The following is a 21,662-nucleotide window of genomic DNA, read 5'->3' as shown; positions in this document are numbered from 1 at the left end:
AATAAGAACACTTCGGTGCGCAGGCAAAGATCATCTTAATCCCCGAGGTTTAAGCATTTGAATGCTGACCAAACTTTATTTGCATGTTCATAATCTTTTTCTCAGTTTTACCATTACACGTTTGATATTTAGATCAGTTTGTAAGTTAATGCCGCTGTTTAAGACCTCCATATATTCGTTCAGAATACTTTGAGAATCGATCACCTGACTGTTACTCAACAGTTGTATATAATCTACCGCAAACATTTATTCAATACGAAAATATTCACAACTCAACTATATATATTTTTTTTTTTTTTGCCAGTTATTAGCCAGTGCAATTTCCATGATATAGACTATACCACGATGTACAGACATTTTGATGTGGATAAAGCTCACAGACAGCCTTGACTGATACAAGTATAGTTACAATCAGTAATACAGGCCTGTTTGTATGCAATATTGATCATGTGTGCGAAACATTAAATTGATAAACATGCATGGGTCTCATATGGGCTATGTAAGTCATCAGGGTAGATGCTATGCCAGATGGCAGGGACCCAAATGGTCCAAAAATACAAAACTGACACTTTCATACTACGAATAGAGCTATGAATGTTAAGCATAGTTGGTAATTTTAGCTTTAAAACAGAAGTTTAGCTACGTATTGTGACATTTAAAATTTTGAAGCATATCTTCATTTTCGTGTTTGATTTCTTTTTAAATTTTTGTTGTTTTTAAAATATGTTTTCATTCAGATTTTATTCCCATGCGAAATCACTAAGTCAAATATTTGCGAGTTTTGGACGAGGACTTCGGGTCTGCTATAATGAGTGTCATATTTCAGCATCTATCCTAACTGGTATTTTATTCACCCTAACCATTTTAACGTAAATTACCACAGTCCTTAGACCTCTTTCCAAGTTTATTATCAGTACAACGTTTTAAATGCTACGACAACAGTAAGACGGTCTAAACTGTGGAAGTTCTTACCCAATAGCTCTAAGCATCGTCAACCTTTACGGTTAAAAAGTCGAACCAAATGTACGTAAACTTGTTGTTAATTACACTGTCTCATGATGTGCACGCACACTTTGGTCCCACAAGTATTAAATACCGGTGTGAAACGTGCCTTGAATGGTTATGCAAATAGTCGGTAAACTGTCTTAGTCAGGCACCATATATGAGATTCTTTATTTGATAAATAACGCTGCCAACCCATAATACAATCATATATGCAAAACCAAAATCCGTCATCTGAAGCAGATGCGTACACTTTGTATTGATACTAAAAATGTGTTATTTTCTTGTCTGCCTAGCAAATGGCAGATAACTAATGCAATTCTGAATTACAAACTGAATTTTCTATTGACAGGGTTTGTCTAAACACTAATCTCTATAAGTTACAAATAAACAAAATGCATGAAAATCATCTTCTTTAGCTGACAAATTACTGTGATAACGTATATTACAGAAATAAACGTAATAACCCCATAATGCCCATAAAGTTTCTTTATAAACGTTTTCAAAATGAGCATCTCAGTCGCTAAAGAACTTTAAACATATACAACTGTAGCCGTATGGAAAGATAGTTCTAAATATTTAATTGTGTTTTATAATTTGATAATACCTAAATTGTGAAGGCTCCATTATATTAGTATGCATCCCTTCACTGTATGAGAAAGTGCTATTACAAATGCGCCAAATTGTCACATTTATCTTGTGATGCCCATGTGATTCGTTATATATAATAGCTTAAGCATTCTGGATATCTGTGCCCAGCCATATGCAACAATTTACGCTGATTTTTAACAGACTTTTGCAACATAGTCTGCCGCACTCACCAAAGACAACATAATTATTCACATTTCGCGAGACACGTGCGTTATTTACAGAAACGACTTTCAATACATTCTAAATATATGTGACACTAAATTTAAGAAGAGTACCGTACTATATAGGTTTAATCATGTGAATTATTTGAACAATATATACGTAATTAAAGTACCAAAATCCCCTTTAGTAAAGAAAACTAGACATATAAGATAATATACTCTGTACAAATGTTTCTTTAGTTATGGTCCCAAATAAATTATGTGTATAGTCTAAATATTTGTTTAGCTAATAAATCTCAGGGTTGTTTTCTGGTATAAATATTCATCTATCAAAATTGTCTCTCATTAACCGGATCAAAGCGTTAGTAGACACCATAAATAACAGTGTATTGAAAAAGAGATTCTTGTATAGTCCCCAGAGTACAATAAAAATATTCAGTTAAACCTTCGCTTGAATTTAGACATGGTCAAAAGTTAGAATACATTTGATTAAAAATGGATACAAATTTACCACTGATATATATTGAGGCCACTTCAACAATTTCACGTGTTCAGTCTTGTCAAACGCTATTTACATTCAACAGTACATCCTCTCTCTTTCATATAATGTTTGAAGGATTATGGAGTGCATATGTTATCTGTAACAAAATATCCCCACCATAAAATGATTTGTACTTCATCAATAACGCAACTGATTTCAGTAAATTCAAAAACACCCGTTGAAAATAGAGGTAAAGATCTTATATATAATATTTATCAACGATACACCCCTAAAAATTTTAAAATCGTCTAACAAGCCTTGCTATGTAATGACATATGATGCCTTCTCTCCATAACTACGGACATTGTCAGTATTAAAAAATTTATTAAAAAGTGTCACTAATAATGAGGTAAAAAAATGACATCGTACACTTGAAAAAAGTAACTTCCTATCCCATCTGCATCGTTGGGTTGTCCCGATTTGAGTCACTATATACTTTGTGCAGCGTCCTCTTCAGAGATATGTTCATTTAGAAGTATCTTAATTTGCATGATGCAAATCCAAATGATTCTCCTCACTGCGGATATCAGCAAGAACTCCTTCTAAACATACTGTACGTTCTTAAAACATCATATCACACCGAGACCTATATGATATATTGTAAGCTCCATTTCCACAAGACCTCAGTATTCCCCAAGCCTTTTGTATTGTAAGCCCCATTTCCACAAGACCTCAGTATTCCCCAAGCCTTTTGTATTGTAACCCCATTTCCACAAGATCACAGTATTCCCCAAGCCTTTTGTATTGTAAGCCACATTTCCACAAGATCACAGTATTCCCCAAGCCTTTTGCATTGTAAGCCCCATTTCCAAAAGATCTCAGTATTCCCCAAGCCTTTTATAATGTAAGCCCCATTTCCACAAGATCACAGTATTCCCCAAGCCTTTTGTATTGTAAGCCCCATTTCCACAAGATCACAGTATTCCCCAAGCCTTTTATATTGTAAGCCCCATTTCCACAAGATCACAGTATTCCCCAAGCCTTTTGTATTGTAAGCCACATTTCCACAAGATCACAGTATTCCCCAAGCCTTTTGTATTGTAAGCCCCATTTCCACAAGATCACAGTATTCCTCAAGCCTTTTGTATTGTAAGCCTCATTTCCACAAGATCACAGTATTCCCCAAGCCTTTTGTATTGTAAGCCACATTTCCACAAGATCACAGTATTCCCCAAGCCTTTTGTATTGTAAGCCCCATTTCCAAAAGATCTCAGTATTCCCCAAGCCTTTTATAATTGTAAGCCCCATTTCCACAAAATCTCAGTATTCTCCAAGCCGTTTTTAGTATAAGCCCCATTTCCACAAGATCTCAGTAGTCGACAAGCCCTTTTTAATATACGCCCCATTTCCACAAGATCTCAGTAGTCTCCAAACCTTTTATATTGCAAGCTACATTTCCAAATGATCTCAGTATTCTCCAAGTCTTTTATATTGTCAACCCCATTTCCACAAGATTTCAATATTCTCCAAACCTTTTATATTGTAAGCCCCAATTCCACAAGATCTCAGTATTCTCCATGCCTTTTATATCGTAAGCCCCATTTCCACAAGTTCTCAGTATTCTCCAAAGCTTTTAAATTGTAAGCCCCAATTCCACAAGATCTCAGTATTCTCCATGCCTTTTATATTGTAAGCCCCATTTCCACAAGATATCAGTATTCTCCAAACCTTTTAGATCGTAAGCCCCATTTCCACAAGATCTCAGTATTCTACAAGCATTTTATATTGTAAGCGCCATTTCCACAAGATCTCAGTATTCTCCAAGCCTTTTGTTGATCTTCTCTAACAGAGGCAAGCTAGCTCATCTTATTTTATTGATATTTTTCTTTCTTTACTTTACATACACATATTAATTTTTGCACATTTTCACAACTCAAAATAAGTTGACTTATGTGTGGCTCTCCCTGGGGTTTTTCCCCGATTCTTCCTCCACCAAATAAACCAGACACCATCTATAGCATATCGTATACTGAAAATGGTAAATGGTGTTAAACCCACAAAACAAAACAAGCATGTTTTGTGGGACAGATTGTTCATTTTCCCTTACTTATTCCAAATACTGGCTATATTGGTAGTAGGGTATTCCTACCAAACACTAGAATGAAGGGCGCACTGACAGTATAGTGGTGTCTTGTGCAGTTGTAGACTTGAAACAGGGCACGAAAGTGATTCTTCCAATCACGTTTAAAGTTTTGGTCTAACGTTCTTAACGTGTCCAAGGGTCTCCTATAAGAGCAGTCACATAGCTCGTTACTTACGAGGTGGTAGGGAGTTGTTAGTGGCTTTTTAACTCTGCAATGTTACAAAGCTCTAAAATAAACGCATCCTTTAAAACAATCGCCGCAATTGCCCCACGGTCCTAATGGGTTTGTTTAGGAATTGCAAACTAAAGCATACGCTGATTACAAAACGCCGCAGTTATCATCACTTCCATTATGTTTAGTGTACGGATGGTTTCGTTATAATGAGCAAAGTGGTCTGTTAGAACTATTATGCATATTTAATTTACATTGTTTGTCAGTTTTGTTTATTTTAAAAGAATGTGTTTTATTTCATTACATGCTATTGTAATGTAACATTGTATGTTAGACTCGACCTTGTCTAAGATTGAATTCATTTCTGCTTGACCCGAATTGACTTGTTAAACAAACAAATATACTGTGTAAATAACTAATACATAGCTAAATTACTATCTGTATGTCTGGGTTTAAAATCAGTATTATTATTAGAAGTAAATATATTTGGGTCTAGGTCTAAGTTTTGGAATATTTTAGTATATTTTACATAATCCAGGTTATGGTTTTTATTTTGTAAACATCATGATCATTCTAGAAGGTTATTTTACATTAGGTAATAGTTTTGTTTTATACAGAAAATGCTAATTGTGATCTGAGGACAAGTAGAGAACTATATAATCATGTAACTGAGATGATTATTTCAGTCGTGCTTTATGACCGAGCACTTTGAAACTGTATTGTATGTTGTATTTAGTTTTTCATATTTGGGCTGGAAATTTTATTTCTTCAAATTGTTGAATTCAAGTGATTATTTTCTCTGCAAAAACAATGTACTCTGATAAAATTAATGGACAGGGACAATCACTAGAATTTATAGTGAATTCAAATCTGTAATTATGTAAACAAAATGTGTTGTAATAACACTGTCCAAAAGTGCACGGATGTTTGTCGGGAAGTTCTGGCACATGCATCTACGTTTATGCATCCACTCCTCCACATCTGTAATCGTACCTGGTCAGTGAAACCTATATCTTAGACGGGACAATGTATTGTATATTCTTGGGTGAATACCATCATCCTCTCATCCTCTCGTAGTCTTGGGTACGAAGAAAAATTAGCTACTGTTAAATCAACTTTAGCTGGTCAAAAGCCTTACCGAAGGCATTATTCTCTGTGAAATGAGGCGGTTGCTTTCGCACAGTATATGTTGGACCTATCATTAGTTCGATCCACGCCTTCAGTATTCGGTCCGACATCTATGACACGTTCAGACATTCATTGCACATGCTATCAACTGTGGATCCACTACTTACGGTTCACTTTTCTTTAATTCCTCACGGATTGATATATGTTAAGATACTGGCTAAAGCTCATACAAACAAGCTTTTATGAGTACAATGACGGTTTGTAGTAATGCTTAACATGTACACTTCAATTATCCCAGTATTCGTTGGATGGTATTAGCATGTGTACGTACTATGTCAACGTCACCGGGTAATGCTGCAATCCTTGATGGTTGCAACAGAGTACAGATATGTGATATTCTATTTCCTTGCTTAGATAACCATCTACCAATACTTGGAATCCGACGTTAGATAAACCTTTTTCCTCAGCAAAGCGGACTAATCCAAGGCTGCTTTTCTTTCTGGTTAATTCCAGTTCTCGTCAAATTCAAGCTGCGAAAGGCTAAGTACCAAAGTGTTAACAAGTGCACAGATTACACAATTTTCCCGTGCTGACACTTGCATAAGTCCGTGTTTTGTTATAGCACATTTGAACCTAGCATCACCTATGGTTGGGAATGACAAGCAATGAACAGTCATCGACTTCATTTTTGGGTAGGCCTAGAGGATCTATAGCCACTTGTTTGTATATCAACTATAGCAAAGAACGGTCCCCTGTTCATTATATGCCATGAATATTTTTCAGAGGTTGAAGAGGTGAATCTAAAAATATCTCAAACAATCCTTGACTAACTGTGCTCACTGAAAAGCCAGCATCCTTCAAATGTTTATTTCCCTTGAATACCACTGAGTTCGTTATCCATCTCATTGCTGCGACCAACTAACCCGTCAGGTACATTCTTAGTAATGTCATTTTCATAAACATTCTTACAATAATTTTTGTGAACTGGAAAGCCCATGGGCATCCCCTCCCACCGATTGATCGCCGTTTAAATTTTTGGAGTGATCAAAATAAATATAAATAGCCATAGTGAAGATGGTCTATATGGCCACAACGCAAACAATTGGGTTCTTTGTCATTAACATCTTAGCCGTGGCCCTATTCTTATTGAAATCATATTGAGGCTGCATGGAAGTACATGGGTTTTGATTTGGATTCGCATGAGTTTCTAGTGTTAAAATTTCAGCTGACAGTAGAGCAATCATGCCTTTTTTCTCCCTCATCTCATTATAATAGTCTATGAAAATGGGGGTTCTGGACCAATTTATCACTACGTGATAAAAAGTGCTTGAGAGAGCCCCCATTGATCTATACTGTTGTTGTAGGGGTTCTGAACTACATTAGAGAAATTGAGGTTTTGGACCAATATTATTGCTCACTTTTGTTGGAACTGCTGGACCATTTGGGGTTTCCTCGTGTTGCGATGTTTTTGGTGTGTGCGTAGTATAAGCTGTGATGATTAGGGTCGGTAGTGCCCTTGTGCCAGTGTGTGAATGCCATCGGTGGAATAAGGTTTATCACGAAAGGGGCATAGTCTTTTTTGTTAATGAGCGTTGTAGATATTTTATGCTGTTGTGATCGGAAAGTTCTCATCGAGTAGTAATGCATGTGTCTATGCATTGATTGTGTGTAATGTTGGTCAGTGGCAATGTGTGTGATGACGTTATTTTGTTTTTACTCCTTTGGCTTTTGTTATGAAGGTACCATCGCCAATGGCGATGCAGTACATTTTGGCTCGAAGTCCAATGAATTCCGTAATAGAAACGCCATGAGTTTCAGAACCCCCATTTTCCTATACCACTCACTATTGGACTAAAATCCGATCTGATTGGATGCTTCTGACTTCTTTCGGTATTGCTGCTGGTTTCACTACTGTACCTCATGTTCAAGTCTCCTAACACCAACTCGCAGTTATACTTTGTATCCCCTCCAGTTACAGTTTAAGGACCAAGGAGGTGTTGGTTGAGGTGTCTAAGGACACTTAATAACCAGACTACCAACTTTGACCTGTCAAAGGTTTTGTCAGTCGTCAGTAAGCAGCAAAGCTAATGTATGTGTAACAATTAAACATCATCTCCATACATATATTTTATTTCCGAAATTCATGCCTGTCACACCGATAAAGGACACTTTTATCTACATTCAAAAACCTGAGTTCAAAATGAACTGTGAAATAGTTTGGACTAAGCTAGAATGTGTGTGTGTTATTGTTTGTTTGCATATGATCTATTACAGAACTAAAGAGGATGGTCTAGCAGTCTTACATCTTCAAAAATCTATTGAAATGGTAAGTAAATAAATAGGTGCAGATATAGTCTTCGGTGATTTCAATTGACCAATCTTTACATAAGAAACAATGAACCAAATATTAAGACTAGATTCTAATTTAATATCAGTATGTGACAATTGAAAGTTTGCACCAGTTCAGTTAATTCAAAACGGAAAAGAACTAAATGATTGATACTTTTTCCTTAGATATAGTGCAGCCATTGTATCTTTGATATGCGCGACCATTGTTATTTACTTCTTATCGACACAATAGCAACGCTTTCAAAGTAACTCACCCATAAAATTATTTTGTATAGAAAAGCAGGGTGTGACAAATTTAAATTAAAACAAATCAAACGCTATCAAATATTATTTCTTAAATGTCACCAGTTGAAGACAGTTAATGATCTTTGCAATGACTCTAAAAGGCACTGAAATCTGCTGCTAATGAGTTTGTCCCAAGCAAATTTTTCAAAAGACAGGGTTCCCTAACTTGGATAGCAGACGATAATGCGTCTGGTGAGGAAATGGGATAAATTGCATCAAGATCAGAAAAAGATACATTGCCACGCAAATAGAAACCGATTGTCATCGCTGAAGAACTTTGTCAAACGCAAAGATGAGATGCCATTCTAGTTAAACTATGGTCCAAATTTTCTAAGTTGTACTTTATGTAAAGTCTCATGGAATATATAGTAGCTTCAAGTCTTGTAAAGCACTGAGGTGACAGTGAAATAGCATATGACTTACAACATGGTTTTCACAAAATAAAAATCTTTCGAAAACTAATTTGCCATGTTAAATGAAGGCCTATCAAGAAATCTGCTAAAGGTAAATAAACTTGACACGTATTGAATTTTGCCTTTGAGAAACTAAATGATAAAATATTGATTCATACGCCCCATTTCTCCGGAATCAGAAACAGTGTTCTTAATTCAAACTTTTCTAAATGGTAGGTTGCAGAAAGCTATGCTGAAAGGTGAGAAAGCATCTTAAGTTGACTCCAGGTGTTCCGTAAGGATCAGTCCTTGTCTCTTTGCTATTTCTGGTCTTTATATATTATCTGCCTAAAAAGATTCGGGGAAGGGAGTGTGATATTTAATTTATTCCAGTAAATGTCAGGTCTTCGAGGTCATTAGAGCAAAAAATTATATACACACCAAGCCAGAATGGTATAGCTGTTTACTATGCTTTCATAACTTAATAGATCGACTTTGAAAGTTTTTGAATACAGATATTTTAACATTTTTTTAATAAAAAAAATGTCTTGTTCTCTTAAACTTATCGCAAACTTTCTCTGTATCTTTCTAGCTAACAAGCCAAGATGTACATGTTTCTGACCTGTGGCCTTTATTAAATATAGAATTTATAGTTGAAATTTGAGGGGGTAGTAACGTATTGCTAGAAACAGAGAAAACAGCATGTCCACACTCCCAGGAATGAGTCAAACAAAAGTCCTGAGTAAATATTTTCAAAAGATTTATCTTATAACTTAACTGAGTAAGAGATAACTTAAGAACCTAAAAAAAAATCATGTCCGAAACTTCTCAGGCAGATAATATAGATGGTTGTTCCAAATCTTTTAAATGCCTCTTTTCCTAAGAATTCTGCTAGCTGAGATATCAATCACAGGCCGAAAATGTTAATACCACTGACTGGAATAAGAAACATAAATGTAGGTTAGAAATGTCTTGTTTGGTTGGAGTAGGAATAACCCATTCGTCCAGCATAGATGAGGTTTGTGCTAGACTGCTTGAATTACATGTCCTACAACGTGCTTCCAGCTTGATTTGCAGAATATAAAACATCGAATGTGTTTAAATATTGAATGAATGTCTACAGTAATACTATGTAATTAAATTTATGCTATCACGCACACACGCACACACACACGCACGCACGCATATACACATCCATATATATATATATATATATATATATATATATATATATATATATATATATATATATATATATATATATATATATATATATATATATATAATCCTTACAGCTTGGAGGAAAGCGATGTCATGACTTAATGGAGATGGAATGCATCATTCCTCAGCTTGGATCTGGCCCAGACACATCAACGCGAGGAAGTGGATTTTACACCGTGCAGGACTACAAAGAGATTCTGTCGCGTGCAGCCAAGCTTCACATCGAAGTCATTCCGGAACTTGCCATGCCAAGTCACGCGCACGCTGCCATCAAAGCCATGGAGAAAAGATACCGCCAGGTTTTAAAAAACGGAAATGTTACAGATGCTAACCTATATTACCTTAGAGATACAAGCGATGATTCTACATACCTCTCAGTCCAAATGTTCAATGACAACACTATAAACCCTTGCATCGAGTCTACATACAGATTCGTGAAGCATGTAGTTAGGGCAGTGAAGGCTATGCATGAAGGAATCAACGAACTCAAGGTCTTTCACTTTGGGGGCAGCAACGTGCCGGACGGAGCGTGGGCAAACTCCAGCGCATGCCGAGAATTGTTTTCTGACTACAGATTAAATACAACTCTGCAAGAGGAATTAGCAAAGGGGTATTTCCTAAATCGAGTGTCTGACTTGATCTTAGAGGAAAACCTTAAGATGGGAGGATACGAGGATGCCTACATCTTGAACGATGTGCCATACCTGAACGGCACCACTGATGTCATTAGTTACCAGTATCAGAATCTGTGGGAGTGGGGCAAAGGTCACTGGGCATATATGTTCGCAAACTCTGGATATGCAGTAAGTAATTGAAATCTAAATCATAGAGCTGATGGTTAGTGTTGAAAAAAAAAAGGATTTAATCTATGTGATTAGAATTTTTAACGTAGCTTTTAACAATGTTTCAGTCATATCGCTACGATGTCTGCAGTGTGGCAGTTTATAGTGATGTCTAGCACTGGGGCATCATGCCGCAAACATGCAGCATGATGTCCCACCCAATCACATTATCCTGACACCAGGCCGACCAGTCCTAACAATAACCTCTTTTAGTAGTATTTTTTTTTAAGTCTTTGGTATGACTCGGCCTGGGATCGAACCCACGACCTCCCACTTCCGAGGCGGACGCTCAAATCACTAGGCCACCGGAGCGGTGGATTTAATCAAATGATAAAACACATCATTAGGAATGATTGCTGGACAAGAGTAAAAAGTAATCTGATGTGTGATATAGCTGGACTTCCAGACTTAAATTTTCAATTTTAATCGAAATATATTCTACAAAAATAAGAATGTGTTCAAGGAAGATGAATGCTTCAACACGTACTTAGTAACTACGATGTCGTATCCTCAACATGGTTGAGGCTAACTACATGATCATTTACCTTGCAATGGAGTAAATAAAACTATGGTCAAAGACAAAGTGATGAGTGTAGTTAAAATCTACTATCTTTGTAGTTATGTTTTTCTGGAAGTTTGGCAATAATAAAGTTATTAAGCCTACATCTGGTAAACTATATTGGTATGTTTACGCTCACCGTACTATGTCCGCCATTACATAACACGAGATTCTCGCGGTAATTCGATTTCCAAAGAAGGCTTTCTATGCCATATTTAGATATTCTACGATATGTTATTCAATTCAACGTATATCATATTTACTACGATCTGTTTAGGTTTTCAAATTAGAATGCATTGTCCTTATATGGTACACGAAAAAGTGAGGCTGAAAACGTAAGTAGGAATCAGTTGAACTAATATGGCGGACGATCCAAAAGAAAATATTGGATTAAGAATGTGGACGATATTTTACAGATATTTCTACAATGATATGCTGCAATTCTGGTGTGAAACATATGGAGTATTTATTTTCTTTCAGTATATATAAGGAACTGTTTCAAATTTTTTGACAGTTGGATGTAAACTGCTCCTTATGTTAATCAAGACCTGGTTGATCCATTGATACATATAGAGTGGTATTAGTACCCTGCCCACGAAGCAGTGGTACTAATATTACTACTACAACACATACCTGCCAAAGTGACCTAAATCAATGCTTACTGTCTTTGAGAAAGCAGGTAAAAATGACACAAATGATGAATACGATAGGTTGCGGCAGCATTGTAGTGGTTTAATAGGTTATTTAAAGCCCGGAAGGGATTATTGGTATGTTACCTTACACGAATAATATCCTGATGAAAAAAAAAAAAGATAACAGGTCCAGTCAAATTTAAATGCAAGAGAAAAAAAAGAGAATAAATTTCCTTAAAACACAATTTCCAACGTAAGTAAAATGTATGCGTATGCATAAAGGTTTATTCAAAATATTCATAAAATATAACGACTGAAACTGAATGTTATGTATTAATCGATAATAACGAATGAAACAAAGATATAGGTAGAAACTTATAACTGCTCCATTTACGCAGGTGGTACTGACGTCTGTAACGCACTTGCACTTCGATCATCCGTATGAGCCAGACCCCGAAGAACGTGGCCTGTACTGGGGGACGCGTTACACGGACACGTACAAAGCGTTTGGCTTCCTGCCAGAAAATTTGTATGGTAATATAGAGACCAAGCGGTCTGGGGAACCAATCACCATTGAGGAAGTCTGCGGCGTGCTGTACGAGAGATGCGTTAACCTGACAAAACCACAAAACCTGATAGGTACTCCAAATAATGTTATTTAAACAACAATGAATATTTATAACTTATTCATGACCGTTAAATTGTTGTTCTTTTTCTTTTCAGGTTGTTGTATAATAATGTAATGCCATTTTTAAAAACTTAAAATTCATGTATTAAGGAAAAACTTGAAATAGTTCGATTATATATATGTGCATATGCTTTGTTTATCGGAGTTTCCCAGATATAACTTTAAAGCAGTTCACTTGGAATACGTGCATGCATATTCTTGTACTATTACTTGAAACTTAACGCACCATTTCCCATGCAGGTATTCAGGGGATGGCATGGAGCGAAACCATTTTAAAGAGTGAACATCTGGACTACATGACGTTCCCGCGTGTGCTGGCTCTCGCCGAGCGCGCTTGGCACAAGGCCGACTGGGAAACGATTGACAACATGGACAAGAGAAGGAAGTTGATAGATGACGATTGGCAGTCGTTCGCAACAGCTTTGGGCTACAGAGAGTTGAAAAGGCTTGATGATTTGGGTGTCAAATACAGAGTGCCTCCACCTGGAGCAATGTAAGCTGAAAACAACTCACCCCGTTGAACGAAAGTGACTTGTCGCTTTGACCTTTATATATATATATATATATATATATATATATATATATATATATATATATATATATATATATATCCGCCAATGCCATCACTATTCTCCAAGCGCGAGGTCGTGGGTTCGATCCCCGGCCGAGTCATACCAAAGACTTACAAAAATGGTACTAACAGCTGCCTCGCTAGGCGCTCAGCATTAAGAGGTTAGTGTTAGGACTGGTCGGCTTGGTGTCAGGATAAAGTGACTGGGTGGGACATCATGCTATATGCCTGCGAAATGATGCCCCAGTGCTAGACATCGCTATAAACTGCCAAACTGCAGACATCGTAGCGATATGACTGAAAAATTGTTAAAGCTACGTTAAAAATCCTAATCACACACACACACACACACTATAGGGTCCGTGAGTGGGTTATTGTAGTACAAGCTTTGTTGTTATCGATCCACTCCAAACAAGGGTTCTTTTCCCGCTCTCTGCAGTTGCGATGTGTCGTTTCTGCCTGTCTTCTCTGCTGAAAGTAGTTCCTGAATATATGCACTAAATAGTCATAAACCGTATCTGTAACCTTTCCACGGACTAATTTCTTTACCATTACTAGGCACAGGGCCGGCGCTACCATATAGACAAACTAGGCAGCCGCCTAGGGCGCTGATTTCAGGGGGCGCATTTCTCCAAATCAACAACAGTTTTGAAAAATAAATAAATTTCAGATTTATTTCATACAGGGACAAATAATCGGGTAGATTCAGTCTGACCGAAACAACAGGCTGGCCGGAACAAGCAAAATGAGTGAGTGAAAATCGCGCGTATACGAAACTTTCAAATGTTGATTTTTTAAAAAAAAAAATATTTCTTGTTTTCAAATTTTGAAATTGATATTTTCCGGGGGGGGGGGGCGGGGAGCGCCAGAATTTAACCTTGCCTAGGGCGCCAGATAGCCTGGCGCCGGCCCTGGCTAGGCATGTAATTCGCGTGCAGCATATTTTCCCTTGTTTATCATGATCAGAATAATGCGACCTTCACTCGTGCATACGGGGACACACACTGTGTTCTTAAGTCGAATTGAGGCAGAAATCTGTAATGGATGATTGTAAATGGTCTTGAGCCAAACCTCCGAAAACGTCTCCCGAGTCAAGAGGTTTCATGTTGCGCATTTATTAAAATTTATTATTATTATTATTATTATTATTTTTAGTAGTATATACCTCTATTAGTCTTAATAAAGCAATATTTTGCCGCATTGACTATCATCAATGATATTACTGTTTTAATGTTATGTGCTGCTTATATTGCGATCATGACAAATTTGTTACTTACTATATCTTAAATTTCCACTATATGTAAAAATATTCATATTATAATTTTAATTGTAACGCCTTATTGTGATTTGTCCTAAAATGTATAAGTATGCATGAGGTTTAGATATATTTTATATTTAATGCCTGTCCGTTGTCACGTGATCAGTAATTGCGACTATGTAAATTAGGAGAATGTAAATAAGTCACTGTTTATTCATTTAGATTTGCTGTTATCCTTAATATCTTATCAGCAGAGAGACTGGGCCCACCAACTTTTTCGTCCAACAGGACCATCTATTAAAAACTCTTCTGATAGAAGTTCTTATTTCACAAAATAAACCCTTCTAGCCAGAAACTATGATGACTAAATCCTCTTTTCTGGCCAACGGGGTTATTTCGACAGCGATAACCAGCCGCTATAAATAATAGTTTCTTCACGGGGTGACGTCGACGGCGACGTTGGTGGCGTAGTCTCTCTGCTGCTAATCATTTTAGGATTTTTAGTTAAAAAATGTATCTAACCCAACTCGGTATCGTGTCCGAGGATCATGTAAATTTATCGTCACAAACCCGTGTGGTTTTCGTTGAGCATGACTAAAGAAATTTTTAAATTTATTGAGGTCCATGTCACCACTGCACCAAGTCTGATGAATATTTCTCAGCGTGTGTGCGTCAACTCCGTTAAACACTGCAAGAACGTTACAATTATCTCTGATCACTTTTGGAATTTGTGTATACCGCTGAGTCACATAAATGACATCAGTGTTTTTATGACGCCCACGGGAAGATATTCTGGCTGGATTTTTTTGTTTATCCAACATTACATCATCGTACACAACTAAGTTGTTAATTGATCCATCAAGGTCGTCGACGGATGGAGCTTCTTCGATGTCAGTTATAAAATCAATAACATCTTCGTGAAAATCACTTTGATTTTCCATTATCGATTTTGCACTTTCGTTAAAATCTTTTAGCACTTGATAACACCGCTGATCGTCCACAGACGGGGCAATCAAATATAATTTATCCCACTTCATCCACTTCATTATCAAATTCAACAACAGCTGTGTTTTACCCGACCCAGATGGGCCTATGATAATCATTCGAACAGAATTTGGTAGCACTGAGTTATGCTTGATTGGCTCTCTTCGCTTTGTCGCGGAAAAGTCAGTGATTTCCATTAGATATATCATAAAATAATATGGATTTATATTGTGTGAAATGCCGAGCACGTACCCCAACTACGGATACGACAACAATTACAACAAAAAATAATCGACAAGCGCTCACGGGTAAGTGTGAACGATGTGGCACAAAAAAATTTAGATTTATTATAAAAAAAAGCGGAGGTGATATCGCAGCCAAGTTAACAGCGCTGCCAGGAGCTCCGTGGGCTGAATACCCAGGAGAAAAACATCTTCCAGGATATAATTACTGTGGTCCAGGAACCCGACTTGATATCAGACTTGATGCTCAGGATCAACCAAAACCCGGTGAGTATCCGATAAACGCTATCGATGCAGCGTGCCATGCTCATGATGTAGCTTACCGAAGCAAGGATTTGCAACAGCGCCATCTCGCGGACGTGAAATTAATTCACGCGTTAAATGCCATTCCAGATAAATCTTTCAAAGAAAGGTTAGCGTCTTGGTTGATAAAAACTGCAATGAAAGGTAAATTAGCGTTAGGTACTGGTATATAATGGAGTCGATTTATTATTCCCCAAGCGGATATTGGAAAGGTAACGTAGCAATTGATAAACTTGCCAGCGCGGCATCAGTAACACGCGCGGTTGCCAAAAATTGGTTATCCCGACAGGCAATATGGCAAATTTATCTACCGCGCCCTAAACAAATTCACTTCGCGCATTTTGATGTTAGTGTACCAAATGAGGTTCATCAAGCTGATATATTATTTCTGCCACATGATACTATCCGAAGACGCACATACAAGTACGCGTTAACCATAGTTGATGTTGCCAGTAGATACAAAGATGCGGAACCGTTAACAACTAAAACAGCATCTGAGGTTGCTTCTGCGTTTGAAAGAATTTATCGGCGAGGACCTCTGCGATGGCCACATCTGCTACAAGTTGATCCTGGCAAAGAATTTCAAGGTGCGGTATCATCGTTGATGAAACAACATAACGTCACCATACGACGAGGACACACTGAAATTCACCGTGATCAGGCAATTGTTGAGCGATTCAATCGAACACTTGCTGAGCGGTTATTTGGATATCAATACGCGAAGGAATTCATTCAGGATACGAGATCGCGCGAATGGGTTGCAAGATTACCAAGCGTGATAGCTGCGCTAAATAATGAAATTACCCGAACCACCAACATGAAACCTTCCATCGCGATCACAAAAACACAAGGTGTTTTTCAAAAAAATATACCACTACAACGAAAGAAAGAAAAACAGCCGATACTGGGTAATGTTACTGTAAGATATTTATATGAACCAGGCGAACTTGAAGGTGGTAAACGAAGAGCGACTGATCCCATCTGGAGTGTTACCACACATAGCATATCCACAGTGACAAGATCCACTGGCAGACCAGCAATCTACAGGTTGGATTCAACTGCTCCTCAACGTGGATTCACCCGTGAGCAACTTCAGGTAATTCCCGAGGACACACAATTGCCGCCAAAATCACTGAAGTGACTTAACTAGCGCTGGCACCCCGACGTAGATTACATTCAAGACAGGTCAACATGACATTATCACGTGTATGACCGCGATTGTTATCTTTTCTGTCTACGGTAAATTGTCTTGAATTTTTATTCGAATACTGCCATAGCATTATACAATTACAGCTCGCGCAGTGATTATTCTGCTGTTGTTTCAGCGCAACAACGAAGTCAACATCAAGATCAAAATCGCGATTATTTTTTTTGTCACTCTGTTTGTAACCGGCGAGTTTTTTTCTTATTACATCACCATCGGTGATGCTGTTGTTTTCATTGTTTGATTTAAAATCCGAAGGATTTTCCAAGACAATTCTTCGCAGTTGAGATATTCTTCTGACTCTGGACACCGCCAAGTAGACTAAGTTGGACCATTCGATTCGATCATCAATGATCCAGACAGTTGTATCAGAGATAGTCAGTCCTTGAGAACAATGAATTGTCATTGCATATCCTAGCGTCCACGGGGATTTATTCATCGCTAGTGCATCCTCAACTGCATCGATGTCAACTAACACAATATCATTCAATACTAAATTCTGTTTCTCTGTCTTTCCTGGAATATCAACATCTATATTTTGTAACCGCGTATCAGTTGGTCTATAACATAACGGCGTTGGCAGCATTGGAAACTTTATTTTTTGTAACCGAAATAGCTGTTGTTGAAGTGTGTCTCTGACTATCTTTCTACTTGCCACTATCAAATCGTCTGGTTTCCACACGCTTAAAAAGTCACTCATCGAAGTTTCAGGAATCATCTCGCGCATAATTTCACATTGAATTTTATTCGGTTGTAGCCTGATTAGTGTTTTAAATTCTTTCAGCGTTGAATCAAGTGCTCGGTAATCATCAGTTACTTCTTCGTGATAATCAACAAAATTCCTCAGCCAATCATGCGGAGATGCGCCGACAAACGGAGGTGGTTGACCGTGATGGCCGCACATAATCACTGCGGTATTTTTCGTTAGCAGCCAATCAAGAAATGTTTTTAACGTTTCCAGCGGCACCGTACATATCTCATCCCAAATTATTATATCATTGATATATTTTGTGCCCATTCGATCTGGCGTCCACGTACCGCCGCTGTATTTGAAAAAGCTGTGATAAGTACAAGAATTGACTCCTCGCTGTTTCATCTCTCTGGCAAGCCTGTGTGTAGGTGTTAGCACAATCATATCTGAATTTCGAAATAATTCAATCGCTCGAGTTGTTTTACCAGACCCGCCAGGCCCGTTCAAATAAACAGTTTTATGTCTGGAGATTGGATCATCCACAGACGGTGCGGAAGATATTTCTGGCATTGTTGATTTATAATAATCGTCCTCGATTGCAACATCAGCGGATTCACAATACCCGTGCAACATCTCGGCTTTTATTCTCCACGAACCCCATTCATCTCCGCCGCAGAATTTCATTATATGGGTCAGTGATTCTGAATATTTCTTGTTGATGTAAAATGAATCCGTGGCAACTCTGACTGCGGTGTCAGGAAATCGATTTACCATCGATAACAAATTTATAGAAACATAAGCCAGCATTGAAGATCTCAAATGTGTGTATTGAGGCGATTCTCCGTCGATATAACTTACAATTGTGCCCAACTTTTTCCCGTCGGACAAGAACACATCCTCCCTGTTACAAAATATGTCTCTGGCAACCGCGTCGGCGATTATAAAATCCAATTCAGCTTCATCGATAATCAACCGCGAGTGATGCATTTTATGATCAAATGCTGCACCCTGAGTAAATTTACCGATTATTCTTCGTCCAAGATCTTTCGCTGTGATTTCACTTTTTTTGAGTTTGATCTTGAGAATTTCAGGAGCTCCTTCGCGGATAGCATCAATAGGAGTTTCTGGACGTGCTTGTGTCCATTCTTCGATAACTTCATCGAGAGTTACACGTTCTGGTGTTGGTAACCAAACTGATGTCTGCGGTCGATAACATATGATTGCTTCGCTGACAGTCAACGATACCAGTATTCGGCTGTCAAGCATGTATCGCAATAACACTATTCGTACCCAGCGCTTTTCGACGAAGTGTCTGCCAAACCAAACATAACAGCACGGATGAAGTCCCGTGGCGAATTCAAACGAAGTCACACGAGTAAATCCTGTCAGGTCAGCGTCGGGTAAACTGCCGTTTACGGCGACTCGTGTCATCGAGTTCGTGGGGTGTCCAAACCGCGCAAAGTATTCGCGGCACTCGCCGTTCCCGAGAAAGCTTCCTGGGTAGCAGGCAATCATATCCACGGAAATCATATCCCGGTAGTCATATCGGGTATTCCACAACCCGCCATGACCATACTCGACACAACTTAATTGTATATCCGAAAGAAACTGACTTCGGGTTGGTCTCCATGAATTTCTTTCTCTGGCGGCGTGAGCGGCAACACTTGGAACTGTAAAACAATTAACCAATAATTGCTCATCGCTAGCATCTCTCATATACGTTTTTGCGAGTTTTTTCATTTGTTGGTGCAACGATTCTGTTCTGTATAATTCTCCGTTGGGTCTCACAAATTGATCATAGTCGCCATCTTCAGAGCTCCTAAATAACCACACCGACACATGGTCGGTTTTACTCAGCGCGTAAATAACCTCGTATATGTTTCCACGATAAAACTTGACAACACGGTCTCGTGGAAATATTGTAACCGCATCAGTCCACGCGTGCGAATTATGATCAATAATTTCAATCGGTGTTCCTGACTTTTTATAATGCTTCGAACTGTATAATATTTCCCCGGTTAGTGTTTTTACTGTTATTGAGTATTTTAATTTACTTGATAACGCAGCAACATCATTTATTGTTGCCCCGGTATTCTTAACCGATTCACCCCATGATGTTATTTTTTTACGTCGCAGGTCGGTTAAACCGTTTGTTCGTTTTGTGTTTTTTAAATGTTCCATTACTCGCTCGGCTACACAATTCAACGCCAACGACGTAGTCGTCGACGCAGTCATTCGCATTGGAGCGAGTTTATCAATTTTTGGTTTTTTTACCGGGTATATTCCATAAATGACTGCGGTTACAGGATACGCTCGAGCGTAATATGGTATATCAATCCCGGTCAGCATTCCTGGTTTACAATTGCTGCTTAACAGAGCGGTCTTTCCGTTAGCAAGAACAGGGTCGAGTTTGTCACGGATAATCCACGTATCGTCTTCAACGTTGACAATAAATTTTATTCTGAAAAAATATTTCTTGCCGCGTTGATTAATATAATCAATAATTGTTTTTGCTCGGGCATCAGTCATTGTAGCATCGATGATGTCCTCGTCGCGGATAATTTTAAATGTCGACCATACATGAGATGCGCCGTCGTCCCTTTAATTCTTTTTTACCCTCGTTGATAATATCGAACAGATCAGTTAGATGCCGTCGTCGTGGATCCGGGTTTAGCCTGTCAAGATCGAATCTCCCGGCGCCAACTGCGGTTAGCCTAGAAAACTCCTCCATTGTTATATTTAAGACAAATATTTAAATAAGAAAATATTATATATACAATGAACAACTGCAGATGGTTAAAAATTGGATCTGTAACAGTCTGTGGTAAGCCCTGTAGGAACGAATTCTGCGGTGAACATATACAGAGCATCAAACGAGGAAGCACAGGACCTATTCGTTGCCTGCGACGTGGCATTGGTGTCAGGGGTAAAACACAATTATGTGCGGGGTGCGGGGGGAAACGATACCGTGAACTCAAGCGATATTACAATAAAAAAAATAACGGAGACGCGTTAAAATCCGAGAGTGATTATATAACTAGGTTTTCAGACAAATTATAAATTAGACAAATATATTAGTATATATGAATCAAGAATTTGTCCCACATCCCACAATCAAGAATTATGAAGCATCTCGCGAGGGAATAGTCAGACACTGTAGATTGAAAAAAACAGTTGGTGCTGTTAGTAATGCTGGTTATTTAAGATTTACTGTTGGAAAGAAACGTTATCTTAACCACAAGTTCGTGTTCGAGTGTTTCCGCGGAGAGATCAAAGACGGTCTTGTAATTGATCACATTGATGGACAGAAACTTAATAATAATTTATCCAATTTGAGAGCTGTGACGCAGAGCGAAAATTGTAGGGTTGGTAATACTGGTTGTTATAGTAAATACGCCAGGAAGGTTGTTTCCATAAGAAACGAAGAGAGAGAATTTCAATCGATATATGCAGCTGGCAAGTATTTCGGTATTTGTGCACCCTCAGTACAAAAAGTCGCAGAAAAAATATATAAATCCGCGTTGGCAAAAAAGTATAATAATCAGAAAATTATATTTCGTTATCACGAGGATTTTCCAAACGGAGATAACTCTGCAGTGACTGTGTGAAAATCCGAAGGATTTTTCAAGTCAATGATACAATTATTTCCCCCTTGACGCTGTCAAGGTGACAGGTACGAGCAGACGATTTTCTGCACAAGGAA

The 21,662-nt window shown here is 38.0% G+C and overlaps 1 protein-coding gene across 1 annotated transcript in view; it reads left to right on the top strand.

The window, feature by feature from the left end:
- LOC149802150 (uncharacterized) overlaps positions 1–21,662 on the top strand; it is a 49,810-nt gene that overhangs the window by 8,958 nt on the left and 19,190 nt on the right. The window contains exons 4-6 of the mRNA XM_089956558.1: positions 10,060–10,788; positions 12,417–12,657; positions 12,947–13,199. Coding sequence (XP_089812684.1) covers positions 10,060–10,788; positions 12,417–12,657; positions 12,947–13,199 — 1,223 coding nt within the window. The remainder of the gene's footprint in view (positions 1–10,059; positions 10,789–12,416; positions 12,658–12,946; positions 13,200–21,662) is intronic.

The sequence above is a fragment of the Sinohyriopsis cumingii genome, chromosome 4 (assembly GCF_028554795.1).
Source record: "Sinohyriopsis cumingii isolate HCF-2022 chromosome 4, ASM2855479v2, whole genome shotgun sequence".
NCBI lineage: Eukaryota > Metazoa > Mollusca > Bivalvia > Unionida > Unionidae > Sinohyriopsis > Sinohyriopsis cumingii.
Note: the sequence above shows the minus strand (reverse complement) of the source record. Positions and strands in the feature narration are given on the sequence as shown.